This window comes from Oncorhynchus tshawytscha, linkage group LG07 (assembly GCF_018296145.1).
Source record: "Oncorhynchus tshawytscha isolate Ot180627B linkage group LG07, Otsh_v2.0, whole genome shotgun sequence".
In the NCBI taxonomy this organism is placed as follows: Eukaryota; Metazoa; Chordata; class Actinopteri; order Salmoniformes; family Salmonidae; genus Oncorhynchus; species Oncorhynchus tshawytscha.
Genome location: NC_056435.1, coordinates 29447020 through 29462266, shown reverse-complemented (window position 1 = coordinate 29462266; position 15247 = coordinate 29447020). Strand labels below are relative to the sequence as shown.

Here is a 15247-nt window from a genome sequence, read left to right as displayed (position 1 = left end):
GGGAGTGTCAAGGCTTGGCCTCTCACTGGCCAATCAGAACGTGCTCCATGGCTAAATATGTGGTTACTTCAAGTTGTGTATTTATGGTCTTTTATGTGTTGCATAGTCATCAACTCCAATTTAAATGTTAGTTCATTATAGCCTATTTAGTTAGATAGCTTGCCCCATATTTGCTAAATGAACATGTTTGCAATCCACATTGTTCTAATTGCATTGCTTTAATATGGAAATAAGCTGTTAAACGTAAACTACAGCTTTCGCACTGATATAGTGGCTAGACATACTGTAAATTGCAGTCTGGACATGGACATGTCAAACGTAGTCAATAAGCAAGATTAAATTCACTAGGCTATTGATAAGGCCTAAAAAGATAGTGTATAATTCTAATCAAATTGTAATAAAAACTAAACAACAACTTGCTTTTAATAGGCTATGGCTAAATACAGTTACAGGCACAATAATTGCTCCTCGTGGACATATAATACAGACTAGGCCATTTAGACTATGGAGAGTTTTACGCACATGCAAACCTTTCACAGGAGCTGGAAAAATGTATTTTATTTATCCGTTATTTTACCAGGTAAGTTGACTAAAGACCTGTTCTCATTTGCAGCAACGACCTGGGGAATAGTTACAGGGGAGAGGAGGGGGGATGAATGAGCCAATTGTAAACTGGGGATTATTAGGTGACTGATGGTTTGAAGGCCAGATTGGGAATTTAGCCAGGACACCAGGGTTAACACCCCTACTCTTACGATAAGTGCCATGGGATCTTTAATGACCTCAGAAAGTCAAAGATCCAATATAAAGACAAAGGGGGAATATCCGCTCACCGTTATACTGCTCGCAAATGTAATGTTTTATAAATATAATGGAAACATCTTACAGATCATATTCGGACTTCTCCAGAACGATCAGACAAAATTGAATTGCATTCGAGCCATGTTCATTTTCACCATTAACCCATGAATCTTCCTTATGAGTTTATTTTTAAATCAAATTAAACGAAAAACAATCAAACTGTTTTTTAAACCAACAACACTATTTCTAAATAGGATACAGTCAGAAGCATGACATCATAAATCACATCACATCACATGCATTATGCATACATTATGCTAAGTGCATACAACCGCTGAATTGCATAGCGCCACATTCAAATAATATTAATTAAAATATTTATATTCATGAAATCACAAGTGCAATATTGCAAAACACAGTTTAGCCTTTTGTTAATCCTCCTATCATCTCAGATTTTGAAAATATGCTTTACAGCCAAAGCCATCCAAGCGTTTGTGTAAGTTTATCGATCGCTCAACAAAACATTATGTACACTTAGCATCAAGTAGCTTGGTCAGGAAAATCAGATAATCAATCAAAGGAATCGTTTACCTTTGATAATCCTCGGATGTTTTCACTCACGAGACTCCCAGTTACACAATAAATGTTCCTTTTGTTCCATAAAGATTATTTTTATATCCAAAATACCTCCATTTGTTTGGCGCGTTATGTTCAGAATTGCACAGGAAAGAGCGGTCACGACAACGCAGACAAATTCCAAATAATATCTGTAATGTCCACAGAAACATGTCAAATGTTTTTTATAATCAATCCTCAGGTTGTTTTTAAAATATATAATCGATAATATATCAACCGCAACTGTCTTTATCAGTAGGAGAGGGAGAGGCAACGGCTGCCCAAACTCTGTTGCGCGAGCAAAACTCATGCAAACACCTGACGCGATGTTATCTTTCTCGCTCATTTTTCAAAGTAAAAGCCTGAAACTATGTCTAAAAACTGTTGACACCTCGAGGAAGCGATAGGAAAAGAAATCTGGTTGATATCCCTTTAAATGGAGCGAAGGCAGGCTATGGAACATGGAGCTTTCAAAATAGAAGCCACTTCCTGGTTTGATTTTTCTCAGGTTTCGTCTGCAATATCAGTTCTGTTATACTCACAGACAATATTTTGACAGTTTTGGAAACTTTAGAGTGTTTTCTATCCTAGTCAATTATATGCATATTCTAGCATCTGGTCCTGAGAAATAGTCTGTTTACTTTGGGAACGTAATTTTTCCAAACATAAAAATTGTGCCCCCTAGCTTCAAGAGGTTAACCTCTCTGGGATACGATAGGCGTCCCACCTCTCCAACAGCCAGTGAAATTGCAGGGCGCCAAATTCAAAACAGAAATTCCATAATCAAAATTCCTCAAACAAGTATTTCACACAATTTTAAAGATAAACCAGCCACAGTGTCGGATTTGAAAAAGGCTTTACGACGAAAGCACACCAAACGATGTTAGGTCAGCACAGCCAATTTTCCAGCCAAAGAGAGGAGTCACAAAAAGCAGAAATAGAGATAAAATGAATCACTAACCTTTGAGGATCTTCATCAGATGACACTCATTGGACTTCATGTTACACAATACATGTATGATTTGTTCGATAAAGTTCATATTTATATCCAGAAATCTCAGTTTACATCGGCGCGTTATGTTCAGTAGTTCCAAAACATCTGGTGATTTTGCAGAGAGCCACATCAATTTACAGAAATACTCATAATAAACATTGCTAAAAGATACAAGTGTAATGCATGGAATTTTAGATCCACTTCTCCTTAATGCAACCGCTGTGTCAGATTTCAAAACAACTTTACGGAAAAGCACACCATGCAATAATCTGAGTACAGCGCTCCGACACAAAAACAAGCCATACAGAGACCCACCATGTTGTGGAGTCAACAGAAGTCAGAAATAGCATTATAAATATTCACTTACCTTTGATGATCTTCATCAGAATGCACTCCCAGGAATTCCAGTTCCACCAAAAATGTTTGTTTTGTTCAATAAAGTCCATCATTTATGTCCAAATACCTCATTTTTGTTCGCGTGTTTAGCCCAGTAATCCAAACTCGTGAGGCGCGAGCACTAGGTCCAGACGATTAGTCAAAAAGTTCTGTTACAGTTCGTAGAAACATGTCAAACGATGTATAGAATCAATCTTTAGGATGTTTTTAACATAAATCTTCAATAATGTTCCAACCGGAGAATTCCTTTGTCTTTAGAAATGCAATGGAACGCAGGTCGCTCTTACGTGCACACGCGTGATCAGCTCATGCCAGACATCTGGTTGAAACAGCTCTCTTTCTCTCCCCCTTCATAGTAGAAGCCTCAAACAAGGTTCTAAAGACTGTTGACATCTAGTGGAAGCCTTAGGAAGTGCAATTTGACCCCATAGACACTGTATATTTGATAGGCAATGACTTGAAAAACCTCAGATTTCCCCCTTCCTGGTTGGATTTTTTTCTCAGGTTTTTGCCATATGAGTTCTGTTATACTCACAGACATCATTCAAACAGTTTTAGAAACTTGTGTTTTCTATCCAAATCTACTAATTATATGCATATTCTTGCTTTTAGGCCTGAGTAGCAGGCAGTTTACTCCCAGTCCCAAAGAAGTTAAGAACAAATTCTTATTTACAATGACAGCCTAGGAACAGTGGGTTAACTGCCTTGTTCAGGGGAAGAACAACAGATTTTTACCTTGTCAGCTCAGAGATTCGATCCACCAACCTTTCGGATACTGGCTCAACGCTCTAACCACTATGCTACCTGCCGCCTCATTCAATGGGCATCGCACATAGGCCTAATGAGTCCTAACTTTTCAGAGAAGCTGCATGGACAAAAATAATGTTTTAAAAAAAAGAATGTCTGGGCACCACCTTAACACCAGCTGAAAATAGAGCCCTGGCTGGATTTACAAAAATGCTCCTTGTTTCCCAGAACTATACTAATGTCAATGTGCATTTCTATAATATTTATTTTTCTTGACACAACTATCCAAAGATCAGGACATCTCCCAACACCAGCAAATAAGTTCAATTTTTTTGCAACTTCTATGTTCAGTTCTTTCAGCTGAACAATGAGGTGCATCTAATACCATGTGCAGTATGGTAGTTCTGTGACCGCTGCAGTACTTGTTTAACTCTCGTCTGTTTCTTTCTCCTCCTATCCAATAGTCCGATAAAGACCAGGTAGTGATTCTCTCGCTTGATTGTAGTAAATTGACAGGAAATTGGTCATTTAAAGTGTTTTGTCAGGTAAGGTCCCCAGAGTACATCACAAACACATTCAGTCATTAAGATAAGTATATGTAATTTCAAAACAGGGTTTTTTTCATGTTCTCGCCCTAATCTTTTTACGTTCAACTGGTGCAACCTTCATTTGAGTGTAGTGTTTACCATCTCTGTTTTTATCAACACAAATTAAAAGCATATTTCACCTCATCCAATCAGAACATCTTAGATAAGTGGCTTCACTAACCGAGAAATGTCCAGAGTTGCAATAAATGACCTGCTAACACACAGAGCTGTAGATGACAGTTTTCTTTACACTGTCCCTTACATTACACAGCAGATCACTGGGGAAAGTGCAGTGCAAAGACAGAGCTCTATTTTTCTTGTCTGCTTTACAATAGGGCCGGGGGCTTTTTTTCTTCATATTTACAGTTTGCACGGAGTTTCAGATAATTAGAATCCACCACGGTTTAATGAATTGGTCTTTCCATTTTCCCACACTGCCCTGCTTTTAAGGTCAACTATTTCAATTTGTTGCTTGTTATTTAGGAACATGTCGAGTTTGGTTAAGGATCATTGACCTTTTGTAGTACCAGTGGCCATTGTGTAAAGGCCATGCAGAGATGAAGTGACTGTTGTCTTGGTCCCGGATTTCTTGTGGTCATATGAAGTCATGAATTAGCCATTTGACCACCTTGTCACATTTTATCACATATAAAAGAACACAGCACTATTAGAAATGTTTCTAAACTTTCCCCGTCACAATAGTTACATTTTAAGTGTCATATTCAATTTATTTGAGTGGCACGTATACATACAAGGACAAAAGTAGAGAGGAAGTTTATATGATCAAATACAGTATATAATCAAATATTACATTTAATCTCAATTAAATTATGTAATTAAATTATGTTAATTCCAATCAATGCATGATATAGACATTTATGTTTTCCATTTTCTGAAGACATTGCAACTGCTAGACTGATTGCCTTTCTCTCTGGGGAACGCCCATGCTTAATGATGATGAACAATGCAAAAAGTTAACCTTTAAATTGACAATTGAAATTCACAGACTGCAATAAAAGTGGGAAAGTAATGTGGTCATGCAATGTTAGTGTCTGTAACACAATCTTTCTACTTTTTCTGCCTGCAGAGTTTCCATTCTGGACAACGGAAACCTCCGGATACAGAATGCAACCAAACCAGATGCAGGTCTTTACACATGTGTGGCACGAAACCAGTTTGGAGTGGCAAGCAGCTCCGGTACTCTCATGGTCAAAGGTAAGCCTATTTGTTATTGTCTTATACTGTATGGGATTATTAAGTCTTTAAATTGGGTTGTGATTTCTCATAGGATACAACTTGTGCATTTATCTTGTGACAGACTCTTCACAGGAGATTTGGTTCTGGGTTTTGAGATTACTACAGTCCCTAAGCCTTTCTCCCCTACACATAAGTGACGGTATCAATGGGTTCTTGCACTTAGCGCTCACTTAAGAAACAGAGTTGGAGGTTGCACTGTTGCCCTCACTGCACTGTTGCCCTCACTGCACTGTTGCCCTCACTATGTGCTGTAGTGAATGTTCAGCACTGTCTCTAGACCTCCAGACCAACCCGATTATTGGTACAGTATAAACGTAGAAGAGATGAGAAGGGGAGTAGTGTTTTTTAGATAATCTGGAGGAGTCAACCCGTGGGACTGAGGGTCGTGTTTCTGCTCTGTTGCTGTGACTTATTATACTTCATTAAATATGAATGGGAGGCGGGTGTAAGGTGCTGTGTATTGGGTGGCTTTGTTTTGTGCATGCTGCTGTTTTTTTCTGTCCTGCTGCTGTGAGGGGGGGTGATATTCTCACCAGGTTTTTCATCGCTTGGAGTGTTGGTGATTCCCCCCCTTTTTTTGCATTAACTTTAACCCTAACATGACCTATGTTTTCAGAGGTCAGGTCTGGTCCAGTTGTGTTGTGATATGATTTTTTCCCCTATAATTACTTTCTTTGTAGGTGGTGTGTTTTGCCTGTCTACAATTTAAGAGCTATTGATCCCTCATCCCACATGTCTGTCCCCAGGGATAAAAATGTGTCAGTTAGGTCTTTGATTCACATTCCAAAGTGTCTGATATTGATCTTATTGTACATGAATATTACAATTGATTGTTGGAATGAGATGAGTGTTAATGATTGTCTCATTATTATACTGTAGATCAGTTTTTCTGTGTCATTGTATTTATTAGGGGTTCAAGCAGCGAAGCTGGGTGAAACCCTTTTGTATTTGTTGGTGTTTTTATTATTATTCCAAAAGGGAATCTTCACATGCAAATTCCTGTGAAATTCTAAAACTTACAAGGTTGAAAAAGATAAAGGGCCAAGGGCCACAGCCTATCAAGTAATGGAATGTCAATTGGCCACATGGGGGCACTATAACAAGCAATTGAAGATGAAAACTTGAAAAGATGAAAAGTCATGCCTCACCCCTTCAGACCTAGAATCCTGAAATTTGGTACAGAGGTCAATCTCCTTTCAAGGAAACATTTTGCCAGGAGGACCCATAAGGTCTACCATGATGGATATTCCGCCATTTAGAATTGTTCTAAAAATACTTAAAACGCTACTCCTCTGGCACCGAATGACCAGTCCACACAAAACGGTATATGTGGCATCTATTGACCAAAGTCTCTTATTTTCCAGGCTAGTAGCTCAAACAACATGCCCAATACTGACCAATAAACTCTCACATGGGTGTGGTCTGGCACATAAATACAGAAATATCTGGCATGGATATTAGTATTGTAACACACTTGATACACATGTTCAAAACACTGTCAAGACTCAACAAATGCAACCACAAAATGGGCACATGTTTATATCTCTTGATCTGTTTGAGTCAGAGTGATGAAATGTGGCCTACATGCCCAGGGATGTGAGTCTAGCTAACCTGTAGGGTATGGTTCTGTTTGGCCACATGGTGGCGCTGTTGGATGGCTGCTTGCGGCTATATTTTATGTTGGAATTGGAAAGTAGAGTTGGCACCATTTAAACTGGCAAAAACTGGACAATTTGCCAGCACCCCTTCTCTTTTCAAATGCATAATGTTTCTTCTTATTCGAGATTGAACATTGGGGGTTATTTAAACATTTGACCGTGACGCAATGGCAGAAATCAGACGGTCTGAGTGAAAATCGAACGCGACAACCCTTGACTCAGTATTCAGTGAAAACTAACCTTATAACACTTTCCCATCCCTTGACCTCAGCCCGGTATATTTCTGATGGTGAATTGCGCTATTGAAGACACTAAGGGATGCGATTTGATCATGTCTCAATTGATAAAGCAATACAGAGAAGTTTTTAAAGCAGTGCGATGAGAAATGCTATATGTTTTTTCTCCCTTTAAAGTTTAATGCTGGGTTTCACAGAGCATTGAAGACAAAGCCGCTGCTGTGGAGTACTCTGTCATGTTTGTTCAAGGGTTCAATCCATTTAATTTTCTTCCCTCTACAACTTAGAGATCTCCAAAGCCCTTTGAAATGCAGAGTAAACAGTAAGGTCCTCTGTTGAAATACCTTTTGGAATTCCCTTGCGTTTTAGCGTTGCAAAGCGGTTGCCATAGAAACACTGGTGGATAGCTTATTGTGGCCCCTAACGAATCTCAAATCTGCAATTATTTAATGATTGATTGTAACTGCATGAGGTGTCCTGATAGTACCTGCAGATTATGCATGTTACAGCCTGTTCACTAACATCGGGGTACATAAGGTAATGAATGCTCAGATCCAGCCTAAAGACAGTTCTTCCACACCAGCTGTGTCTTCTGTAAATCACTGTCAGGCCATGTTTCCTTATCACGATTAATAATAAAACATGCATTTCATATATTATAAATACTAGAAAGTCAGCAGTCAAGGATGTGGAGCGAGAGCTTAGAGTGCACCTTGCCACAGACAGCTTTCTGCTGATGCCTTACAACAAACCCTCATCCACTGCCTGCCCCTCTAATTTTATCTCCAGAGTCATCGGCTACCACAGAAAACTGCAATGACCCTGCTATAATTGAGTGAAGAAATTGAAACATATATCAGTATTTTCACCTAGATATATGGCTATGTACAGTTAATTGCTGTTAAATTTACAGCATTACACTCTATTTGACATAATGAATTGAATGTTATTATTTTACACAAAATATAGCCATTTTAATCCCCCCCCCCAACAGCTCACTGTTCTGAAAGCTTGTAAACATCACTCTGGGTTCAGGTTGATGGCCCATCTATGATTTCCCAATCTGGCTCTAAAGAAATATGCTTGTGTGTCTATATACTGTGTAAATATGCCCGGCTGTTATTCTCTCATTATTCACGTGAAAGGCAATATATGAGCTTTATTTGACATTCTCCCTTAACGGTTTACTTTCCATCATTATGTGATGGCTGCATTCTTGGGCTGATGTACAAATGTTCTCATATATGATCTTGTGCCTCTCTGTCACAATCAATACTGTAGGGAAAATGGGACAGGGAAATTTACATGCACTATTTCTTTGAGAATTGGAAACCTGTTTAGTTGGAGGATATTTCCGCAATGAGAGCAGCCCTTATGGGAGATGACAGCAGTTTATTCAAATTGACTGTGGCTGTATGAATACTGAAAAATACCTGTCACAATGCATTTATTTACTGTGGATGTGAATAAACCACCTAGACAACAGCAGAGGAGCAGTCACAACAGATGAACCCTGTTAATGTCCCCATTAGTTCAACACTGAGGGGATATTAACCAGTGTAATCAGTCTTGATTAGGAAATGGACTCTCGGAATGTTGATTGCGATGGAAACTGAATATTGCAATTAGTAATTACAGCTGGTCAATGGCCTCAAAACTCTTTAACTCAATGTTGAGTTCACTCCTTTGTTGATGTCTGAGATGGCAGTTCATTTTCTTTTTCAATAATGTGATTTTCTATTGCGAGTTGTCATCGTGTCACCTTTCCAATTACATTTGAGGGTCCTTGATTGTGACATACATGCTTTAAAAAGGATTCCTTGGATAAGCAGGTTATCACAAAAGTATCAAACTAAATTCAGAGAGGTGGCAGTGGTCATTGCCTTTGTCACTTCCAGTGGTGTGATTTTTCATAGGTGCAGGACGAAAGATACATTGTCTGAACAATTTATTCTATGCTCTTTCAGGCAGATGCGATTTACAGGGCGGCCAGCGGGGGGCTACACCCCCCTGAATGAAGGATGAGCCCCACTAAACGCAACAAAAGTCAATCTTTGGGGGGTTTCTAAATAATGCTAATTTAACCATTCTCCTATTTGTTTAAAATGCAATTGTGTACTGCTACTATACAGTTGTAAATATGAAAAGAAAAGCTTATTCCAAATGAAACGAACACCACTTCTAACATGTTTTTTTGTGTGTTTATGTTATCCCATGTCATTAGTTACCATAGCCACAAAGACAAAGTCATTGGCTATATCATAAAAATGTATGAAAACAAAAATGTGCTTTTCTATTCTTAATTTAAGGTTAGGGTTAGGCATAAGGTTAGCAGTGTGGTTAATGTTAGGGTTAAGGTGTAGGTATAAAATCAGATTTTAAGAAGATACATTGTAGATACAGCCTGGTTTTAGCCTGCCAAGGCGGCAGGGTAGCCTAGTGGCTGGAGTGTTGGACTAGTAACCGAGAGGTTGCAAGTTCAAATCCCCGAGCTGTTATTCTGCCCCTGAACAGGCAGTTAACCCACTGTTCCTAGGCTGTCATTGAAAATAATAATTTGTTCTTAACTGAAAAAATAAAATAATTATGATTAATAATTGTGGCTGTGGTAACTGGTGATGACCTCCCGGGACACTCAAAAAAATTCAGGCTACAAGAGTGCTGGCCTAAGGACAATCGCCAAACATGACTTTTTGGTGTTTTGTAACAGATGTCTCTTTCCATTCATCAAATGGCGTGTGCACAGTTCATTGTTTGGATGCTGGAATTATTTTGCAGTGGACAAATATACACAGTCTTTTTTTAAGTGATTTGTTTGACAATCAGATGAAAACATCATGACTGGTTTTGTTCACGCCACATTAAAAGTGTACACATTTTTACCCTTAAATCACACTGTTACACATAAACAAAATATAGAACCCCCACGAATGTCACGGTATGTCACGGTATAATTCACACTCTGCTTTCAGGAGTTGTGAGCAGAGTTGTTTCTAATGCCCAATCTGCAATGAGTCAGTAGACTCATACAGAGATGATTGCTGATTTATTGAAGCCAAAGGAAAATGAATGGCAAATGTTACAAAAAGCTTTACAGTGCCTTCAGAAAGTATTCCTTTGACTTATTCCACATTGTGTTGCAGCCTGAATTCATCCAGAATTCATCCTGAATTCAAAATGGATGAAATATAATTTTTTTCTCACCCATCGACACACAATATCCCATAATGACAAAGTGAAAAAATGTTTTTAGAAATGTTTGCTAATTTATTGAAAATGAAATACAGAAATATCTCATTTACATAAGTATTCACACCCGAGTCAATACTTTGTAGAAGTACCTTTGGCAGCGATTACAGCTGTGAGTCTTTCTGGGTAAGTCTCTAAGAGCTTTGCACACCTGGATTGTGCAACATTTCCCCGTTATTCTTTAACACAATTCTTCATGCTCTGTCAAATTGGTTATTGATCATTGCTAGACAACCATTTTCAAGTCTTGCCATAAATTTTCTAGTAGATTTAAGTCAAAACTGCCACTCAGGAATATTCACTGTCCTCTTGGTAAACAACTCCAGTGCATATTTGGCCTTGTGTTTTATGTTATTTTCCAGCTGAAAGGTGAATTAATCTCCCATTGTCTGGTGGAAAGTAGACTGAACCAGGTTTTTCTTTGAGATTTCTGAAATACTCCCCAGTACTTAACGATTAAAAGCATACCCATAAAATGATGCAGCCACCACTATGCTTGGTGAGTGGTACTCAGTAATGTGTTTAAATTGGATTTGTGCTTTGTATTCAGGACAAAAACTTTTTGCAGTATTGCTATAGTGCCTTGTTTGCAAACAGGATGCATGTTTTGGAATATTTTTGTTCTGTACTGTCAATTGGGTTGTTTTTGGTCCATCCTCAGTTTCTCCTTTCACAGTCATTATCTAACTGTTTTGAAGTCACCATTGGCCTAACGGTAAAATCCCTGAGCAGTTTCCTTTCTCTCCGGCAACTGAGTTAGGAAGGACGCCTGTATCTTTGTAGTGACTGGGTGTATTGATACATCAACCAAAGTGTAATTAATAACTTCACCATGCTCAAAGGGATATTCTATATATTTGTTTTGCCATCTACCAACAGGTGCCCTTCTTTGCGAGGCATTGGAAAACCTCCCTGGTCTTTGTGGTTGAATCTGTGTTTGAAATGCACTGCTCAACTGAGGGACCTTACAGATAATTTTATGTGTGGGCTACAGAGATGAGGTAGTCATTCAAAAATCATGTTAAACATTATTATTGCACATTATTCACCTATTATGTGACTTCTTAAGCACATTTTTACTCCTGAACAGGTTGAATCATAGCCATGGGAATTAGGGGTGCTGAGGGTGCTGCAGAATATCCCTTCCGCCAAAAAATGTACATTATTTTTTCACAGAAATAGTGCACTGGGCTTTTCTAGTCCTGTATTAGCAGAATGATATAGCCGTCTGTGGCGGGGCCAGCTACCTGTATGTTAAATTATCGCCCAGTTTAGCCAAAAAGAAAGCACTGAGCCATTATAGGTAGAAGACTGGGTCCATCGTAGTTAGTCATGACTGGCAGAGATAATAGAGTGGTTGGACATGTCAAATGATGAGTCCTGATTGGTCTGTCATGTCACAGGCTTCTGTCTATAGAGAGAATCTTTGCTACTGCCAATTTCTGGAAAGATACAGTGCCTTCGGAAAGTATTCAGACCCTTGGCTTTTTCCACATTTTGTTAGGTTTCAGCCTTATTCTAAAATTGTTTGCTTTTTAAATCTACACATCAATCTACACATAATGACAAAGCAAAAACAGGTTTTTAGAAATTGTGCACCTTTTTTAAACCCTGAAATATTTCATTTACATAAGTATTTAGACCCTTTACTCAATACCTTGTTTAAGCACCTTTGGCAGCGATTACAGCCTCGAGTCGTCTTGGGTATGACGCTACAAGCCTGGCATACCTGTATTTGGGGAGTTTCTCGCATTCTTCTCTGCAGATCCTCTCAAGCCATGTCAGGTTGGATGGGGAGAGCTATTTTCAGGTCTGATGTTCGATCAGGTTAAATTCTGGGCTCTGGCTGGGCAACTCAAGGACATTCAAAGACTTGTCCTGAAGCCACTCCTGCTTTGTCTTGGCTGTGTGCTTAGGGTTGTTGCCCTGTTGGAAGGTGAACTTTTGCCCCAGTCTGAGGTCCGGAGTGCTCTGGAGCAGATTTTCATCAAATATCTCTCCATTCATCTTTGCCTCAATCCTGACTAGTCTCCCTGTCCCTGCCTCTAAAAAACATCCCCACAGCATGATGTTGCTTCCACCATGCATCACCGTAGGAATGGTGTCAGGTTTCCTCCAGATGTGACGCTTGGCATTCAGGCCAAAGAGTTCAATCTTGGTTTTATCAGACCAGAGAATCTTGTTTCTCATGATCTGAGAGTCTTTTGGTTTCTTTTGGCAAACACCAAGCGGGCTGTCATGTACCTTTTACTGAGAAGTTGCTTCCATCTGCCACCCTACCATAAAGGCCTGATTGGTGGAGTGCTGCAGAGATGGTTGTCCTTCTGGAAGGTTCTCCCATCTCCACAGAGGAACTCTGGGGATCTGTCAGAGTGACCATCGAGTTCTTGGTCAAGGCTGACCAAGGCCTTTCTCCCCCGATTGCTCAGTTTGGCCGGGCGACCAGCTCTAGGAAGAGTCTTGGTGGTGCCAAACTTCTTCCATTTAAGAATGATGGAGGACACTGTGTTCTTGGGGACCTTCAATGCTGCAGACATTTTTTGGTACCCTTCCCCAGATCTGTGCCTCGACACAAGCCTGTCTCGGAGCTCTACGGACAATTCCTTCGACCTCATGGTTTGGTTTGTGCTATGACATGCACTGTCAACTGTGGGACCTAATATAGACAGGTGTGTGCCTCTCCAAATCATGTCCAATCAATTGAATTTACCACAGGTGGGCTCCAATCAAGTTGTAGAAACATCCTAAGGATGATCAATGGAAACAGGATGCACCTGAGCTCAAGTTCAAGTCATATAGCAAAGGGTCTGAAGGTATTTCTGTTTTTTATCTTTAATACATTTGCAAAAATTTCATAAAAACGGTTTGCGCTTGTTCATTATTGGTTTTTGTGTGTAGATTGATGAGGATTTGTATTTTATTTAATCAATTGTATAATAAGGCTGTAACGTAATAGAATGTGGAAAAAGTCAAGGGGTCTGAATACTTTCTGATGGCACTGTATAGCTATAGACAACTGCAAAAGCATTGCTAGACCTCTCAGAAACATTGCTGCCCTGAATTTAGCTGGCGCTACTGACAAAGCTCGCTCGGGAAAAGTTTAAGTAGACAGACTACTTTCTGGAGTACAATGCCATGTCGACTCACATGCATTTATGTGTTTGGGTGGGGTGGGGATAAGGCTTAAGAGGGTGTGAACAATGTTGAATAGGCGTAAAGAAAGAATAGTTCTCAATATTCCACTTTATTTGGAACGGCAGCCAGACAAAATTAAACGGGCCTATTTATATAATGAATATGAATTCTCGGGCAGAAATGATAAAATATTAAAGCATTGGACCTCTCACTAAAGGATTCAGTTAAATACAAACTGGTTCTCTAGCAGATTAGTAAGAATGGCTCACCCCGTGTTCAAGAATGGCCTTTTTCCTTTCATTCAGAATACAACCTCTCATTTTCGGGTTATTTGAAAAGGAAATAATCTCCAAAATATCACAATTTTTAAAACAAGCAATAGAAAGCTGATTGCAATTATAGCTTAATCCAACAGAAAAGACTGAACAAATATTAGAAAATAATATTGTTTAAACTCAAATATACTAATTGATAAAATACCAATATTTTCATTTTTTATTTTTTTATAAAACAGTATAATCTTTGTAAATTATATAATAAATAGCACTAGTGGAGTTGTCACACATCCAGTTAACAAAAATATATTGAAATGTCTGCTCTATGCAAAATTACAACCAACTGATTGCAGCATTAATGCAAAAATGGAGGAGGCAAAAGTGGAAAGGGGAGAATGTAAGGAACTTGTCTGTCGGTCCTGAATTAAAGATCAAAATTGTCTGAAGATAATTGTGATAAACAAAAAAGTATACCAGTTTAATTTAAGGATAAAAAATTGACAGCTGCACCATACAGGTTGCAAAATAGTTGGGAGATTTTCAACGGCACATGGTTTATGAACTGATACACAAACCGTTGTTTTTCAATTTAAATTATATACAAAATTCTTGCAATAAATAGAATGTTATATGTATGGGGGATACAACCATCCCAGCTCTGTAGATTTAGCTACAAAGTTACAGAATCATTAGATCACTTGCTTCGGTACTGCCCATATGCAGGGTTGGGTAGGTTACTTTATAAATGTAATCTGTTACAGTTACTTAGTAACCATAAATTGTAATCAGTAATGTAACTTTTGGATTATCCAAACTCAGTAATGTAATCTGATTAGATTTTGTTACTTTTAAATTACTTTCCCCTTAATTAGAAGAAGACAAAAATATATGTTACCAATTGAACGACATCTATTGCAGGATAAATCAATGTTAAAGGTTACATAGCTGGCCATGTATGGATGGTCAATTTTAGTTTATGGGTTGGTTATGTAGGCTCCTTCTAACCCATCGCTTTCTACTACATATAATAATATGATTTAATTATATCTTTACATTAAAAACCAAAGTCTATCAGAATTCCAGTTATTGCAATAAATGTTATACCTCGTGATCTTTAAGAATAAGACTTGGAAATATGGAAGTATAGATTAGCCAAATTGTTTTACCTGAGCATAACCCCAAAACTAAGGACTTTTTAGCTGTTGTTTAGGATTTTGTTTTTTGGAGGACTGATTGAGCTCATTGATTTGAAAAATAAATGCTGGTTCATGGAATGGCATGTTTTGAGCACTTTTGA

General features: G+C 38.6%; 1 protein-coding gene across 3 annotated transcripts in view; it reads left to right on the top strand.

The window, feature by feature from the left end:
- Positions 1-15247, top strand: part of cntn4 (contactin 4) — a 172476-nt gene that overhangs the window by 137151 nt on the left and 20078 nt on the right. For all 3 annotated transcript variants that reach the window (XM_024426801.2, XM_024426798.2, XM_024426799.2), the window contains exon 12: positions 5228-5355. In XM_024426801.2, the coding sequence (XP_024282569.1) occupies positions 5228-5355 (128 nt within the window). The remainder of the gene's footprint in view (positions 1-5227; positions 5356-15247) is intronic.